Source organism: Oncorhynchus mykiss, chromosome 15, assembly GCF_057628025.1.
Source record: "Oncorhynchus mykiss isolate SJ-2025 chromosome 15, ASM5762802v1, whole genome shotgun sequence".
Taxonomy (NCBI): Eukaryota; Metazoa; Chordata; class Actinopteri; order Salmoniformes; family Salmonidae; genus Oncorhynchus; species Oncorhynchus mykiss.
Window position 1 is genome coordinate 56,785,001 of NC_143036.1, and position 15,000 is coordinate 56,800,000.

A 15,000-nucleotide genomic window follows, 5' to 3' on the forward strand; every position below is an offset into this window, starting at 1 on the left:
GAGAGCGAGAGAGAGAGAAAGGGGAGAGAGAGAGAGAGAGAGAGAGCGAGCGAGAGAGAGAGAGAGAGAGAGAGAGAGAGGGGGGGGCGAGAGAGAGGGGAAAGAGAGGGAGAGAGAGAGAAAGGGAGAGAGAGAGAGAGCGAGAGAGAGAGAGAGAGAGAGAGAGAGGGTGGGGGGGGTTCAGATGCACATGTATGTGAACAATAAGCTGACAGTCATCAGTGACCATTTCTCCCTGCAGGACACACTAGGACTCCCCGAACATTCTGTTCACAATGGCATAATGGCTCTCACATGGCCCTCCGTGACATAGAGTGGCGCAGTCGGACAATAAGGACTATTCTTAAGTATTTCAAAACGCTCTCGCACAGGGATGAAACAGCCAGAGACGCAGACTGCAGAGCACCGCACAATGAGAGAGGGAGGAGAGGGGCGGGGTGGGGGGTGGAGAGAAAGAGAGAGAGATTGAGAGGGTGTGTGTTGATGCATGGTATGTCTATGTGTGCGACACCATCAAATGTCAAATGAAAAGAGACATCGTTGAATACCAAACAAATTATTAAGTATGGTGAGTGTCAGTCATATGGCGAACGCAGGTGAGCGTGGATGATAGCATTAGTAATAACAGTATCCAGACATCAGACACAGACAGGATGTAAAAACACCGCAGTTCAGTGAAGCAGCCAGGTCTGTATGTCTGTCTCGCTTTTTAACAGCTAGGCTCGCAGTGACAGACTGACACGTTGACACAGAGCAATTGCTATTGTGAGTGTGTGTGCTCAAGTGTTTTTGTGTGTGTTTTATGACTTTATGCTCCCTGTGTGTCAGTGAACACGTGTCTGTCCTATTCTCTGTGGCTTAATGCATCAGCCCGGTCCCCTGCTCTCAAACACATTGTGTTCCTCTGTTGTCACGTTAGAGTGATGTCATAAAGAAGTGATGGGCGGTGGCCCCGGGGCAGCCAGTCAGTCTTGGGTCGGAGAACAGGAGCGAGGGATGAGTGGAGGGAGACAGGAGAAGTGAAGAGAGGCTATTGGCACGAGACAGATTGGAAATGTCATCTTCCATTACAGTAGGGGTGTGTGTGTGTGTGTGTGTGTGTGTGTGTGTGTGTGTGTGTGTGTGTGTGTGTGTGTGTGTGTGTGTGTGTGTGTGTGTGTGTTTATTGGCCTACTTAAACTGAAGGCTTTTCACAAGAGTGATGTGTGTGCATGAAAAGAGTGGCGTCCTGCCGCTGGTTTTTAACCCTTCTTGGCTGTGGTGTCAGTTAAGAGGTCTTCTTTATAGCTGGAGTGTCATCTAACAGGACATTTTGTTACATTTCATTATAAAACCCAACTGTCTATCTATTCAAAATATGGAACACATGATGTATAATATTGCTGACAATATTCATGCGTCTGCCTTGGATGGTTTGTTAGACACATTGCAACCTCAAGTTATAAACTGTATGTAGATATAAATACATAATTCCCCTAACTGTCTTAATAAGGTCCTCTAACGCGGCCTATCAGGGAGCAGCTGAATTATCCTCCAATGAATTCAAATACCAGGATGTTAATCACTGATCACTGATGGTAATCACTGATGGTATTATTTTATTTAAGTAGGCAAGTCAATTAAGAACAAATTCTTCATTTCAATGGCGGCCTAGGAACAGTGGGTTAACTGCCTTGTTCAGGGGCAGAGCGACAGATTTTTACCTTGTCAGCTCGGGGATTTGATCTTGCTACCTTTCGGTTATTAGTCCAACGCTCTAACTATGAGGCTACCTGCCGCCAGGCTACCTGTCGCCAATGAGGCACGTAGGGGAAACAAGGGAGTGTGTGAGAGGAGAGTGAGAGAGAGAGAGAGAGATGTTTGTCTCCTGAAAAACATGTCGCAATTAAGCTAAACTCAGACTTTTCTACTTGTGAAAATAAATCCCAAATGGGACAGTAAGTTTTCCCTTTTTGTTGTTTTGCCAACTTTTACAAATGTCATTACAATTTAGTCCCGCCCTTTCTACCCCAATGTCATGCCCTCTACGCAGTTATTTCAATCTGCCAGGATGAATTTGGCGCTGTGAGATTTGTGCCCGTGTAAATTTGGCTGAGTTTTTGGTTCAATCAAATTGGCATAAGCACCGACAACACCATCTGTTACCAAAGCATGCAGAGAAGAAATGAAGGACAAAATAATATTTTAGATAAATAGATTTTCAATTTCATAAAATTGTTGACTGTAGATATATCTCAATAATGTGCATATGTCTATCCAATTAAATGTTACATTCATTCTGTTTTTGCACCATAAATATTCAGTCCAGGACGATTTGGATATTGTAGTTGCTATAATCTCTGATACTATAATATATATTTTTCTAATATAAATCTACTATTTTGAAAAAAGAATTAATAGAAATGTCATAGTAAGAAATGTAATAAAACATCTCTAGTTTATTACTTGGTAGTGTGGACTTCTCTAGCAGTATTTCAAGTACACACTCTCAGCAGTCGAAGGTGTTTTGACAGGTAATTATATCTCTAGAGCTCTCGGTTTCGAGCCCAAAAAGTGTTTTGTGTGCTGTTCGTGAACGCCTTTGTGATTATTGGGCCATATGTCCCTGTGGGGTGTGTTGTGATTGGTTCTCCTGTAAGACACACCGAGTCACACACCATGATAACAGAACAGACACTGTGCCCTAGGAGGAGAGAGAGAGAGAGAGAGAGAGAGAGAGAGAGAGAGAGAGGGATAGAGAGAGAGAGAGAGAGAGAGAGAGAGCGAAAGAGAGAGAGAAACAAAACAAAACAATTTGGACATGTATTGGTCTGATTCCTGAAGTTCCTGTCTGCTTCCTCTCACCGTTGATGTTGAGCTGGAACGCATTTGCTACAGTAGTGTGTGTTTTCCTGTCGGTATCCTGCAGTTCCCCTGCTGACTGTCTTGGTGTCTAGGGGTTATTAATGAAAACAGTTGGACCGTCATCTGCATCAACTTACTCTAGACTCACTGACTGAGGTACTTGGGACTCTGTTGCCGTATTTCTTTCTCTCTCTCTCTCTCTCTCTCTCTCTCTCTCTCTCTCTCTCTCTCTCTCTCTCTCTCTCTCTCTCTCTCTCTCTCTCTCTCCCTTTCATTCGTTCGGTGGGAGAAAAGGGAGCGTGCGGGGAAAATTGTTGACACAGTACCCACTGCAACTGTTGCCAAGCGCAGGCAGCTTTTCCTAACAACACACATAATTGGTACTTTTAGTGCCTAACCTTGCGTAGGTGGAAGAGATGCTGTTTTGACAAAAGCTTTTTTGATACAAACCTCTCTCATCACTCTCTCCATCTTCTCTCTCTCCATCACGCTCCATCTTATCTCTCTCTCTCTCTCTCTCTCGCTCTCTCTCATTTCAATTCAATTCAAGGGGCTTTATTGGCATGGAAAACATGTGTTAACATTGCCCAAGCAAGTGAGGTAGATAATATACAAAAGTGAAATAAACAATACAAATTTACAGTAAACATTACACATACAGAAGTTTCAAACAAATAAAGACATTATAAATGTCATATTATATATATATATATATATATATATATACAGTGTTGTAACAATGTACAAATGGTTAAAGTACACAAGGAAAATAAAGAAACATAAATATGGGTTGTATTTACAATGGTGTCCCTTTTCTGTTGGGTACAGGTCACAAATCTTGCTGATGTGATGGCACACTGTGGGATTTCACCCAGTACATATATGGGAGTTTATCAAAATTGGATTTGTTTTAAGAATTCTTTGTGGATCTGTGTTATCTGAGGGAAATATGTCTCTCTAATATGGTCATACATTGGGCAGGAGGTTAGGAAGTGCAGCTCAGTTTCCACCTCATTTTGTGGGCAGTGAGCACATAGCCTGTCTCCTCTTAAGAGCCATGTCTGCCTACGGCGGCATTTCTCATAGTAAGGCTATGCTCACTGAGTCTGTACATAGTCAAAGATTTCCTTAAGTTTGGGTCAGTCACAGTGGTCAGGTATTCTGTCACTGTGTACTCTCTGTTTAGGGCCAAATAGCATTCTAGTTTGCTCTGTTTTTTTAAAAATTCTTTCCAATGTGTCAAGTATCTTTTTGTTTTCTCAGGATTTGGTTGGGTCTAATTGTGCTGCTGTCCTGGGGCTCTGTGGGGTGTGTTTGTGTTTGTGAACATCACACATACAGACTATTCAAAACAGTAAAGACATTACAAATGTCATATTATATATATACTGTATATACAGTGTTGTAACAATGTACAAATAGCTAAAGTAGACAAGGGAAAATAAATAAATCTATAAATAAATCTCCATCACTCTCTCATCTTCTCTCTCTCCATCACTCTCTCCATCTTCTCTCTCTCTCTCTCTCTCTCTCTCTCTCTCTCTCTCTCCATCACTCTCTCCATCTTCTCTCTCTCCATCACTCTCTCCATCCTCTCTCTCTCTCTCTCCTTCTCTCTCTCTCTCTCTCTCTCTCCATCACTCTCTCATCTCTCGCCCTCTCTCTATCTCCATCACTCTCTCCATATTCTCTCTCTCCATCACTCTCTCCATCTTCTCTCTCTCCATCACTCTCTCCATCCTCCTCCATCACTCTCTCCATCTTCTCTCTCTCCATCACTCTCTCCATCTTCTCTCTCTCTCTCCATCACTCTCTCCATCTTCTCTCTCTCTCTCTCCATCACTCTCTCATCTTCTCTCTCTCTCCATCACTCTCTCACTTCCTTCCATCCACTCTCTCCATCTTCTCTCTCTCCATCACTCTCTCCATCTTCTCTCTCTCCATCACTCTCTCCATCTTCTCTCTCTCATCACTCTCTCCATCTTCTCTCTCTCTCCATCACTCTCTCCATCTTGTCTCTCTCTCCATCACTCTCTCCATCTTCTCTCTCTCTCCATCACTCTCTCCATCTTCTCTCTCTCCATCACTCTCTCCATCTTCTCTCTCTCCATCACTCTCTCCATCTTCCTCTCTCTCCATCACTCTCTCCATCTTCTCTCTCCATCACTCTCTCCATCTTCTCTCTCTCTCCATCACTCTCTCCATCTTCTCTCTCTCCTCTATCACTCTCTCCATCTTCTCTCTCTCTCCATCACTCTCTCCATCTTCTCTCTCTCTCTCCATCACTCTCTTCATCTTATCTCTCTCCATCACTCTCTCCATCTTCTCTCTCTCCATCACTCTCTCCATCTTCTCTCTCTCCATCACTCTCTCCATCTTCTCTCTCTCTCTCTCCATCACTCTCTCCATCTTCTCTCTCTCTCCATCACTCTCTCCATCTTCTCTCTCTCTCTCCATCACTTTGTTTGTGAACATCACACATACAGACGTTTCAAAACAGTAAAGACATTACAAATGTCATATTATATATATACTGTATATACAGTGTTGTAACAATGTACAAATAGCTAAAGTAGACAAGGGAAAATAAATAAATCTATAAGATATTCATCACTCTCTATCTTCTCTCTCTCTCCATCACTCTCTCCATCTTCTCTCTCTCTCTCTCTCTCTCTCTCTCTCTCTCCATCACTCTCTCCATCTTCTCTCTCTCTCCATCACTCTCTCCATCCTCTCTCTCTCTCTCTCTCCTTCTCTCTCTCTCTCTCTCTCTCCATCACTCTCTCCATCTCGCTCTCTCTATCTCCATCACTCTCTCCATATTCTCTCTCTCTCCATCACTCTCTCCATCTTCTCTCTCCATCACTCTCTCCATCTTCTCTCTCTCCATCACTCTCTCCATCTTCTCTCTCTCCATCACTCTCTCCATCTTCTCTCTCTCTCTCCATCACTCTCTCCATCTTCTCTCTCTCTCTCCATCACTCTCTCCATCTTCTCTCTCTCCATCACTCTCTCCATCTTCTCTTTCTCTCCATCACTCTCTCCATCTTCTCTCTCTCCATCACTCTCTCCATCTTCTCTCTCTCTCTCCATCACTCTCTCCATCTTCTCTCTCTCATCACTCTCTCCATCTTCTCTCTCTCTCCATCACTCTCTCCATCTTGTCTCTCTCTCTCCATCACTCTCTCCATCTTCTCTCTCTCTCCATCACTCTCTCCATCTTCTCTCTCTCCATCACTCTCTCCATCTTCTCTCTCTCCATCACTCTCTCCATCTTCTCTCTCTCTCCATCACTCTCTCCATCTTCTCTCTCTCCATCACTCTCTCCATCTTCTCTCTCTTCTATCACTCTCTCCATCTTCTCTCTCTCCATCACTCTCTCACTTTCTCTCTCTCCATCACTCTCTCCATCTTCTCTCTCTCTCTCCATCACTCTCTTCATCTTATCTCTCTCCATCACTCTCTCCATCTTCTCTCTCTCTCTCCATCACTCTCTCCATCTTCTCTCTCTCTCCATCACTCTCTCCATCTTCTCTCTCTCTCTCCATCACTCTCTCCATCTTCTCTCTCTCTCCATCACTCTCTCCATCTTCTCTCTCTCTCTCCATCACTTTCTCCATCTTCTCTCTCTCTCCATCACTCTCTCCATCTTCTCTCTCTCTCCATCACTCTCTCCATCTTCTCTCTCTCATCACTCTCTCCATCTTCTCTCTCTCCATCACTCTCTCCATCTTCTCTCTCTCTCTCCTATCACTCTCTCCATCTTCTCTCTCTCTCTCCATCACTCTCTCCATCTTCTCTCTCTCCATCACTCTCTCCATCTTCTCTCTCTCCATCACTCTCTCCATCTTCTCTCTCCATCACTCTCTCCATCTTCTCTCTCTCTCTCCATCACTTTCTCCATCTTCTCTCTCTCTCCATCACTCTCTCCATCTTCTCTCTCTCTCTCCATCCACTCTCTCCCAATCTCTCTCTCTCTCCGTCTCACCCTCCATCTCTCTCCTTCCATCACTCTCTCCATCTTCTCTCTCTCCATCACTCTCTCCATCTTCTCTCCATCACTCTCTCCATCTTCTCTCTCTCTCTCCATCACTCTCTCCATCTTCTCTCTCTCTCCATCACTCTCTCCATCTTCTCTCTCTCTCATCACTCTCTCCTATCTTTCTCTCTCTCATCACTCTCTCCTCATCTTCTCTCTCTCTCTCTCTCCATCACTCTCTCCATCTTCCCTCTCTCCATCACTCTCTCCATCTTCCCTCTCTCTCTCATCACTCTCTCCATCTTCTCTCTCTCCATCACTCTCTCCATCTTCCCTCTCTCTCTCTCTCTCTCTCCATCTTCCCTCTCTCCATCACTCTCTCCATCTTCCCTCTCTCTCTCATCACTCTCTCCATCTTCTCTCTCTCCATCACTCTCTCCATCTTCCCTCTCTCTCTCTCTCTCTCTCTCCATCTTCCCTCTCTCCATCACTCTCTCCATGTTCCCTCTCTCTCTCCATCACTCACTCCATCTTCTCTCTCTCCATCACTCTCTCCATCTTCCCTCTCTCCACTCTCCATCTTCCCTCTCTCTCTCTCTCTCTCTCCATCTTCTCTCTCTCTCCATCACTCTCTCCATCTTCTCTCTCTCTCTCCGTCACTCTCTCCATCTTCCCTCTCTCCCTCACTGATCCTACTCAACCTACGGTGGTGTTGTTCTGTTAGCGGGGCGCTCTTCCTCCGTACATTTGGCAGCAGCACTGAGCACCGTGGCACTGGAACGATTGAACTTCAGAAAGAATATCAGAATGCCCTGGACCTCAGGACACACCACAACAACGACATGAATTGACCATCAAATATATCATAATAATGACATGTGTGTTGTGGCTTCTTCCACCGGGAGGGAAGATCGAACTGTTTTACATCAAATCACATTTGGGTTGGAAGTACAGGCCTAGTGATGCTTTTTATTATTTGACACATGATCTTTATTCAATATTCAGTTTGTTATAGTAGTTCATCACATCAATGAATTGTTTCATGTTTGTCAACTGAGCAGAAAGGAAAACTTGAAGTCATTTATTTAATACATAAGATTTTTAACAGAATGGTTACTCCATTATACTGAGGTGTGTGTGTGTGTGTCCTGTCTACATTACACCGAGGTGTGTGTGTGTGTGTGTCCTGTCTCCATTTACTAGTGTAGGTAATACCAGTGCTAAGGCTCTCCCATAAGCCCTGTATCACTATGGATCACCTCCAAGCTCTCGCACTGCGGCACACCAATGGAGCACTGCCCTGCACTGCGTTGTGGTGTGTGTGTATAAGTGTGTGTGAATGTACAGAGTCTACGCAGTAGACGAATTACATTTGGGTGCCGAACCAACCTCCCCTCCCTCCACTCCTTCCATCCCTCCCTTCCTCCTCTTTCTCCTCCACCTCAAAATGTTAGTGTTTGGGCTGTTTGCAAAGCGTAGATAAACTCTGTCGGTGCTTGTATAATTGGTTATTCAATCCTGACCCCTGCTCTGTGGTGGTGGCCAGAGCCTCAGCTCCCTGCTGCCAAGAGGAGTCAATGTGGAGCCTGTTTAGGCAGGCCGGGCCGGAGCCAGGGCCTTTCCTGTGAGCCCTCCCCACCCCGGCTGTGGCTGGCGCAGGGACAGAGACCCCTTTGTTGTCCACTGAGGCCCTGGCTTGTTCCCGCTCTCTTCTTTTACCTTCCCGCACTCTCGTTCACTTTTCCCTTTCTCTCTCCCTCGCGCTCTCTCTCTCCCTCTCTCCCTCTCTCCCTCTCTCTCCCCTCCTCTCCCTCTCTCCCTCTCTCTCCCCTCCCTCCCTCTCTCCTACATCCCCCACCCCCTTTCTCGTAACCAAACATCTGCTGCCTTGGCCAGATGAAGATAATAGGAAAAGATAGCTTGGCTGTTTGGGTGAGTCAGGGCAAAGCGTCTGAGTGAAAAATAGAGCTGGCTGTTTGGGTGAGTCAGGGGAAAGCGTCTGAGTGAAAGGTAGAATGCGCGAGAGCAAGAGAGACAGAGGTAGAGGGAGAGAAGATGGATTGCATTGTTTTTGGAGTTGGACGGGGCGAACTGGATGGTATTCTTGTTTGAGAGACAGAGAGAGAGAGAGAGAGAGAGAGAGAGAGAGAGAGAGAGGAGGAAGCATATCTCTGTCCTCTTCTCTCCCTCCCCTTCTCCAACCCCTCTCTCCCCCTCTCCCCCTCTCCCTCCCTCATCCCCCTCCAGGGCAGGTGGAGTGTGTTGGCTCTGTTACACGGCAGCAGCTTGACTCTCGTTTGAGCCAATGAACTAAAACAATAATTTAATGATTCCACTATTATTATCAGTGTATTTCCCCTCTGTTTTCCCTGACTGTCATGGGGGATTGAGACAGAAACATTAAGACAGGGATACAGGGTTTCTAAGTACTGACACTGAAATCATATTTCACTCAGAACACACAATATTCCTGTTCCACCTCCTAATAATAGAACAGAGGGAGGGGGGGGGGGTGGTACTGTATCGAGAGAGAGAGTCTGTCTTTTGAGCATCCTGTCTGACACAACTCACTCCCATCACACAGTTTTCCCAGGCAATCTAAACCTTCTCATCCAGCTATGTCTGTGCAGCTTCACCCTACAATAAGTAATTGTTCAGTTTGTTTAGTTTGAAGTCATCCAAGTCATATATTGATGCCATTATGATCGATTGTCTAAACCAATTGTGTGTGTGTGGGATTGAGGAGAAGTGTAATCAGGAGGCATTAACTCATTTGGCCGTGTTTCATTACATCGATCACATCCTCTGTAACACTCCTCCACTCTGGCAAGAGACAACGGCCCTCTGAGTCTTCCTGCCAGCCTAGAGAAACATCCTCTCTTCTTTTCTTTTCTCTCCTCTCTTTTCCTCTTCTCTTCTTATATTCCTCCCTTCTCCTCTCCCCCTCTTTCGCTCTCTCCACTCATCCCCCCCTTCTCTCCTATTTCCTCCCCTGCCGTTTGCTGCAGAGAAAAGGGTGTATTTTCCCCCGTTTTTATTAATAGTTAAAGTGGCCTGGCTGTCACAAGGGCAGATGGCTGTAGCCCTGTTAATAAATACAAATAATAACTATTAGAGTGCACAGTGGAGAGAGAGAGAGAGAGAGAGAGAGGGACTGCCATTTGTTGTTCCCTCTCACTTGTCAAAGCTCTTTGGCTTAAAAGCCTCTGTCATTGTTGAGAGCGGGGGAGGGGGGCGAGAGTGAATGGGAAGAAGGAGAGAGAAGGAGAGAGAGCGCTGGGGGCTGATAGCACCTGTTGGGGTGATGGCGAGACAGCTGTCAGAAGAGAAAAACAGGAGGGATGACAAAAGGAGTGTACACATCTATACTGCAGCAAGGAAACCGAGACCCTCTTTCCCCCCGTCTTCTCCCTCATTAGTGGGCTTGCCCACACCCTCTTTCCCCCATCTTCTCCCTCATTAGTGGGCTTGCCCACACCCTCTTTCCCCCCGTCTTCTCCCTCATTAGTGGGCTTGCCCACACCCTCTTTCCCCCATCTTCTCCCTCATTAGTGGGCTTGCCCACACCCTCTTTCCCCTGTCTTCTCCCTCATTAGTGGGCTTGCCCACACCCACTTTCCCCCATCTTCTCCCTCATTAGTGGGCTCATACTCAAGTATGAGGTTTTGCCTGCTTGCCTGCTTCCTGCATATGTCTGTGCCTGCATGCTATGTGCGTGTGTGTGTGGTAGTGTGTCCAACTAGAGTGGTGTTGTGTGTAGTGTAGTGTGTATCAGTGAAAGCAGGTTCATGTTGATTGTCTTGGCTGCAAGGAGACTAATTGAGCCACCCTGGACCATCTGAGATGGTTTGAGTGAGTGTGTGTTTGTGTGTGTGTGTGTGTGTGTGTGTGTGTGTGTGTGTGTGCGTTTCACTTCTCTTTGCTTTGGATATGCAGGGAGTAAGTTACTGTAGTTGCACATAGACAGACACACACACTCATGGGCCTGTACCTCTAGCCTGTACCAATGACATTGTGGTACAGGGACATGCAGGAGGAAAATGGGCACCTGACTCAGGCCTCCAAGGCCTCAACACAGAGAATCACACACACATATTGTCCATGGCCTTCACTCACAATCTTAGACTCACACAAATACAGCCAGAAAGAAAGATGGACAGAAAGACAGTGAGTGATGGAGATTTTGAGAGAGAAGAGAAGGAGAGAGAGGAAAATAGTTTGAGGACGCTACAGTGTGTGAGAGTGAGGCATGGAGTGTTCAAACACAGTTCCGCCAGTGGTCTGTGAGTGATATTGTAAACCTCAGCAGGAAGTCTACATACTGTTATGTCTAGTTAAGATACTAAGCTTGTTTTGATCTCCTCAGTCAGGATAGAGAGCTGTGGTGAGCTGCCACTCAAACCACTGCCAGGACTCCTTCAACTGCTGTTATAAATGTCTGTGGGTTGGCTTCCAAAACCATTAGGACTTTTTCAAGAATTATGCTGGAGGTATAATCCTAAAGGGGAAAATAACTTTTAGCTTGCCATCAGCAGATTAGTGCCTGTGTGTGTGTGTGTGTGTGTGTGTGTGTGTGTGTGTGTGTGTGTGTGTGTGTGTGTGTGTGTGTGTGTGTGTGTGTGTGTGTGTGTGTGTGTGACAGGGTTTCTACCCTGTCCTCAGCTCTACAGTGAATTACTAGTGCAGATGGCTCACTCCTACAGAAACACCCAGTGTTTTCACCTCTCTCACAATCCCTCGGTTACCTCCTCTCTCTCTCTCTTTCCCTCTTTCTATCCCTCTTCTCTTCCCTTCTCTCTCTTTCTCTCTCTCTCTGCCTCTCTCTCCCTCCCTCTCTCTGAGGTTATATATATATGTGTGTGTGTGTGTGTGTGTGTGTGTGTGTGTGTGTGTGTGTGTGTGAGGGGTGTGTGTGACAGGTGTGTGTGCGTGTTTGTCATTGTGTTTGTGTGTGTGATTGTGTGTTTTTGTGTGGTTGTAATTGTGGTCTTTGGCAGGTTGGTAATTAGTGTAGCGCGGTGGTCAGGCGTGTGTAGTGTGTGTGTGTGTTCACAGTGTGCGGTGTGGATATGTAGTGGAAACAAAGCGCTGGTCTAATGTGGCCATTGTGGAGGTGCATTAAGGGCCTCTTTGCTCCATGGCCCACAGGGCTATGATTTCCTAACAGCAGGTGAGGAAAATGCTGCTCTCTCTCTCCCTCCCTCCCTCTGTCCCTCTCTGTCTGTCATTCTCTTGTTTTCTCTCTCTCTCTTTCTCTCTCTCTCTCTCTGTCTCTTTCTCTCTCTCTCTTTCTCTCGTCCTCTCTCTGTCTCTTTCTCTCTCTCTGTCTCTTTCTCTCTCTCTTTCTCTCTCTCTGTCTCTTTCTCTCTCTCTCTTTCTCTCTCTCTTTCTTTCTCTCCTGCTGGTGCTGCTATTAGAGAGACACTGCTGCTGTCTTTATTACAGTAAATGGACTTTAAATGAGCTTTATTGTGATGTTGGCCATCCAGCTGAATCTCTCCCTCGCTCCTCTCTCCCTCCCTACCCTCCTCCATCCCCTCCCTCCACCCATCCCTCCCTCCATCAGAAGCCCCCAGCATTGAGAGGCTGTTGTCAAAGGACTGGAAGGACAAGCTGTTGGCCATGGGATCAGGACATTTTGGAGAAAATCAAAGGTAAACAACAGTACAGTCACACTGTCTGTCTGTCTAGAGTAGGGGTATTCAACTCGTGGCCTGGGAGCCATTGATGGTCCAATGTATGATTGAAAATGTCCCCCCAATTGTGTTCCTAACTCTTGTTCTTCAATTCCTTGAAAATATTGAGATACAGTATGTGGGAAATAGGCCTTTTAGTGTTTTTTACTGACAAGTGTCCCTTTGGCAAAATTACTTTGACAGGCCTCTACTGTCCCCCGAGGTGCAGTGATCACAGAAGACATGAACGGTTACATGCATATCTGTCTGTCACTCAGGCCATTTCTTTTCTTGATACCTAGATTACTGATTGAGATTCTGAACACATGTTAACTGTCAATGTCACACCAAACTCAAAGCAGGCAGCAAAAGGCAACTCACTTCCTCACCCCTCCATGAGAGTAGAGCTTTCACTTTGATGGTTAACGACAGTGTGAATAACTCTCAGGGCAGCTTATCGTACATGTAACACTGTTAATGACATATCTCGTCTGTAGCTCTTACACATGTTACCGCGGTAATCATACATTTACCCCTACAGATACGGAGAAACATGGAGCGTAAACTCTCTCATAACTCTTTCTCTCCTTGTTTTCTCTCACTCTCGCTCTCTCTCTCTCTCTCTCTCTCTCTCTCTCTCTCTCTCTCTCTCTCTCTCTCTCTCTCTCTCTCTCTCTCTCCCCTTCTCCCTTTCTCTCTCTCCCTCTCCCTTTCTCTCTACCTCTCATTCCTTTCTCTCTCTCTCTCGCTCCGTCTCTCGCTCTCGCTCTCTCTCTCTCTCTCTCTCCCCTCTCCCTTTCTCTCTCTCCCCTCCCTTTCTCTCTACCTCTCATTCCTTTTCTCTCGCTCTCACTCTCTCTCTCTCTCTCTCTCTCTCTCTCTCCCCCTCTCCCTTTCTCTCTCCCTCTCCCTTTCTCTCTATCTCTCATTCCTTTTCTCTCACTCTCGTTCTGTCTATATTCTCTTTCTCTCTACCCCCTGTTATGTACGCCCTAAAAAGAAAGGGAGGATTCATTTCATTTCACTCTAGGGCACAGACATGAGATCCAGTGGTAATTGTGCTTCATTAGGAAGTAAAGAAATATGTAATCAAAGCTGTCCTGGTCTCCACTCTTAGCACTAGGATGGAGCTTCATTCATCAGTCCCTCCCTGTGCCCCCCGCTGACATGACATTTCTGTGAGCATCCCGCCTCGCTCAGATGAGACAAGCAGCTGGAGAGGAACATCAGGAGTGTGTGTGTGTGTGTGTGTGTGTGTGTGTGTGTGTGTGTGTGTGTGTGTGTGTGTGTGTGTGTGTGTGTGTGTGTGTGTGTGTGTGTGAGGAGAGAGAGAGAGAGTGTGTGTGTGGGGAGCTTTCTCCTGAACAAAGTGAATTTGAAAAGGCAGGTCCTAAACAGGACTGACTGAGATCAGAGCCAGAGAGTTGGCTTCATGCAGTGCATTACCAAGCAATAATAACCTAATGCTGCGCATTACCAAGCAATAATGACCTAATGCAGTGCATCACCAAGCAATAATGACCTATGCAGTGCATTACCAAGCAATAATGACCTAATGCAGTGCATTACCAAGCAATGATAACCTATGCTGTGCATTACAAAGCAATAATAAACTAATGCTGTGCATTACCAAGCAATAATAACCTAATGCTTTGCATCACCAAGCAATAATAACCTAATGCTGTGCATTACCAAGCAATAATGACCTAATGCTGTGCATTACCAAGCAATAATAACCTAATGCTGTGTATTACCAAGCAATAATAACCTAATGCAGTGCATTACCAAGCAATAATAACCTAATGCTGTGCATTACCAAGCAATAATAACCTAATGCAGTGCATTACCAAGCAATAATAACCTAATGCTGTGCATTACCAAGCAATAATAACCTAATGCAGTGCATTACCAAGCAATGATGACCTAATGCTGTGTATTACCAAGCAATAATAACCTAATGCAGTGCATTACCAAGCAATAATGACCTAATGCTGTGCATTACCAAGCAATGATAACCTAATGCTGTGCATTACAAAGCAATAATAAACTAATGCAGTGCATTACCAAGCAATAATGACCTAATGCAGTGCATCACCAAGCAATAATGACCTAATGCAGTGCATTACCAAGCAATAATGACCTAATGCAGTGCATTACCAAGCAATGATAACCTAATGCTGTGCATTACCAAGCAATAATAACCTAATGCAGTGCATTACCAAAAGTAGAAGAACCTAATGCTGTGCATTACCAAGCAATAATAACCTAATGCAGTGCATTACCAAGCAATAATGACCTAATGCTGTGCATTACCAAGCAATAATAACCTAATGCTGTGTATTACCAAGCAATAATGACCTAATGCTGTGCATTACCAAGCAATAATAACCTAATGCAGTGCATTACCAAGCAATAATAACCTAATGCTGTGTATTACCAAGCAATAATAACCTAATGCAGTGCATTACCAAGCAATGATAACCTAATGGATGAGAATCCTAA

At 45.4% G+C, this 15,000-nt stretch overlaps 1 protein-coding gene across 15 annotated transcripts in view; it reads left to right on the forward strand.

The window, feature by feature from the left end:
- sox5 (SRY-box transcription factor 5) overlaps window positions 1-15,000 on the forward strand; it is a 115,978-nt gene that overhangs the window by 44,460 nt on the left and 56,518 nt on the right. The window contains 2 exon segments of one of the 15 annotated variants that reach the window (NM_001164068.1): window positions 12,390-12,470; window positions 12,472-12,477. The exons of 13 other annotated variants lie outside the window; for them this stretch is intronic. In NM_001164068.1, the coding sequence (NP_001157540.1) occupies window positions 12,390-12,470; window positions 12,472-12,477 (87 nt within the window). 15 annotated transcript variants of the gene reach the window in all.